Source organism: Octodon degus, unplaced genomic scaffold (assembly GCF_000260255.1).
Source record: "Octodon degus isolate 3935 unplaced genomic scaffold, OctDeg1.0 scaffold00007, whole genome shotgun sequence".
NCBI lineage: Eukaryota > Metazoa > Chordata > Mammalia > Rodentia > Octodontidae > Octodon > Octodon degus.
The window spans coordinates 9,189,530-9,192,696 of record NW_004524583.1 but is presented as its reverse complement, the minus strand read 5'-3'; the positions used below and the strand labels follow the sequence as shown (position 1 = coordinate 9,192,696).

The 3,167-nt window shown below is 49.9% G+C and overlaps 1 protein-coding gene across 1 annotated transcript in view; it reads right to left on the bottom strand.

The window, feature by feature from the left end:
* Positions 1 to 203: 203 nt before the first annotated feature.
* The window catches only part of Alkbh1 (alkB homolog 1, histone H2A dioxygenase), a 50,876-nt gene continuing 47,912 nt past the window's right edge, over positions 204 to 3,167 (bottom strand). The window contains exon 4 of the mRNA XM_023701339.1: positions 204 to 436. Within this exon, the coding sequence (XP_023557107.1) occupies positions 204 to 436 (233 nt within the window). The remainder of the gene's footprint in view (positions 437 to 3,167) is intronic.

Here is a 3,167-nt window from a genome sequence, read left to right as displayed (position 1 = left end):
GCGCTTAGCGCCTCATGTAAACTCAACAAGAGTAAGTGTAATTATTGTTATTACGTTTCACACATATGCTCACATATAAAATTATTATTTGTAATTATAAGTCTGCAGGGAAAGGATGTGCTGAACAGCAAACATAAATATTGGGTCAATATTGTAAAAGCTTTATTACTTATTAGAAAATGATTAAACTGCTCCTCTGGCCTTTATGCCTCGGTCTCCCTGGAGTCTGGCAGGCGAATCACTGAGTACTGCTTTGCATGTGTCTGGCATTTACTCCCTACCTGACCTCTATGCCACTGGCGATCTGTGGAGAGGAGGCTGATGCCCACAGCTGTGAGTAGGAGCCGTTTGCTGATTTTTCTCACTCTGGGATGAGCATCTGCCAAGGTGAAGCCTGCGTTGTTCATCCCCAAATCCTGCCATTCTCTGCTTTGTGCTAAAGGGAAGCAAATTAGATGGGCGCCTTTGAATAAACATTTTAATTTCCCAATAATCACTATTTATTTATGTATTTATGTATTTATTGTCTTTTATTGTGTTTATTTTATTTTCGGAACCGGGGATTGAACTCAGGCCCTTGCACTTGCCTGGGAAGCACTTATATTCCACTGAGCCATTTTCCCGGCCCTTAATTTCCCAATAAATGGCCTCTTGTGTTTTGGGACTGTGATGGCTGGCATGGGCCCTTTGGGGCACACTGGGATCCCGGAACAGTGGATGACCCCAGGAACTCTGACAGTCCTGGCCAGCTGGGGTGAATTACTTAGAGGTGGAGGCACTGATGGTCAGCTGTGTGGGCCACTTGCCCACGCGCACACCCTATTTCTTAGTGAAGGGTTCTTTGCATGCAGCCCATGCCTCCTGCTTCCCTGCTTAGCTGTCTGAGTGGCTCCGTGTGGAGCACACAACTTTTAACCTCAAGGGGGAGATTAAGAATCACACGTCAGAAGTGAGGAAAAGAGCACTGTCACAGCCAGGAGCGTCCTGTCTGCCACCCTGCTGGGGCCTGCCAGGCACCCAGCCCAAGCTCATGGGATTTTTTTTTTTTTTTTTTTTTTTACCAGGAAAGGCTCACGGGATTTTGTAGGGAGGGTCTGGAGGAAGTGTGAGGCTGTGGCTGGAGGTGCTCAAGTTGGGATCTCAGGTCGCCCTGCTAAGAGCAGTGGTGGCAGAGGTGGTACAGGGGTCAAAAGAAAATGGGAGTGCTCGCTCCTACCTTTGCTATTTGCGTCATGTTGGCCACAGGATTTAACCCTTCCTCACAGCTTCCTCATTTGTAAGCTGAGAATGATAATAAGCCTAGATTTGGGGTGAGCATTAGGATTAAATGAGATAATACACTGAAGCCTCAGTGAATTGAGCCTAGATTTGGGGTGAGCATGAGGATTAAATGAGATAATACACTGAAGCCTCAGTGCCAGCCCAGGCATTAGGTGCTCAGACAATGTGAGCCATTGCTCCGTGTGAAAACGCTTAGGTGAACCTGGTGAGGGGCTCATGATGGTCCCACAGGAGGCCAGAGAAAGCCGCAGAGAAGCTGTGATGTGCGCCTTTGCAGTCGAGTAAAGGTGCGTTTGAGGGATGCAGCTGGGTGGCTGGTTTACTCCTGACAGAAGTAGGGAGGCTTGAGAATTTAGACGTGATTGTTGCAAAGCTCTATGGCATGGCTTAAACACAGGGATGTGGGCTGTGTGGCAAGTGTAGGCCGTGGAAAGATGGGGTAGCAGTGTGTTTGTGTGTGTGCGTGTGTGTGTGTGTGTCCGTGTGTATTAGCTGCTCCAAGCACTCTGAGAACGCAGGCTGCTTTAACACTGAGAAAGGCCTGCTGCATGTCCTGCGGTGCCCACCCACCTCCTCTACGGCCCTTGGCATATTGCAGAGCAGGCTAAGGGGCATAGGGTTCGCCTTTTCCTTGAAGGCACATGGCATGGAAAGTTGGGAGGTTTTGCTTGTTGTTTTCAGGTTTCTGAAAAAAGGACAACAGACAGATGTAGGCTTTAGATAGCAGGTTCTGGAAGAGCCGCAGAGCCTTTCATTTGGGAGCTGCAGAGCCTCTGGCTGCTGTCCCCCGACTGGTCACTAGAGGGAGACCTGGGCTCAGAAGTGGTGCCCCACCCAGTGGTTGAGGGGCTGCAGGTCCGGGGAGGTGGAGGAGTGTAACCTGGGCAAACCCCGCTCACATCAGTTCCGTGTGGCAGGCTGACGCCAATGTGCTAGATTACTGATAAGGGCAGGAAGCCACCTTTCTTGCTGTCCCTGCCAAGCCACATTCCAAGTTGCACAACCAGTTTGTTCAGGGTTCACAAAACACAAAGAGCTGCCCTAGACCCCTGTGTGTACTCCAGCCACAGGACCACGCCTGGGGACCTGGGCAAAGACACTGCTGGGGTCCTGGGTGCCAGAGCACAGCTGGGATGGAGTAAATGGTGCCCTTGAGCCTGCTGGGAGGGGTGTGCTAGAGGAGGGGCAGCCTCCCAAATGGAGACTCGGGCAAATCCTCTCTCAGTGCTAGAGCAGTATTCTCTCTGTCTCTGTCCCTCTCTCACTCTCTCCTCTCTTTGGTGTTGGGGATACAACCCAGGCCTATATATGCTAGGCAAGTGCTCCCCCACTGAGCGACATCCTGTCTAGTGGTTGTGCCTTTACATGTCATGCCTAGCACAAAGCTTAGAGGCTGGTGAGTTTTTGGTTAAAGCCGATTGAACAAATAACTTTTCTATCTTTAATATCTGGATGATTCCTTTCATGAAAGCCGAAATACTTTGCCCTTTTTGAGGGACTGTGACTTCAAGTTCACAGGGTCCACAAGTTCTCTAGCCTTCTCTGGGAGAGAAAATAGGAGGGAAAGAGTGAAAAAATAAAAACAAGAGCACCGGGCATGGTGGTGTACATCTGTAATTCCAGAACTCAGTTGAGGCAGGAGGATCATTGTGAGTTTGAGACCAGCTTGGGCTACAAGGTGAGCTCAAGGCCAGTCTGAACTGCATAGCAAGATCCTGTCTCAGGAAGAAGAAGGAGGAGGAGGAGGAAGAGGGGAAGGAGGAGGGGGAGAAAGGGGGATAGAAGGGGGAGGCGGAGGGAAAGAAGAGGAGGAGTAGAAGAAGGAGGAGAAGGAGGAGGAGGAAGAGAAGAAGAAGAAGAAGAAGAAGAAGAAGAAGAAGAAGAAG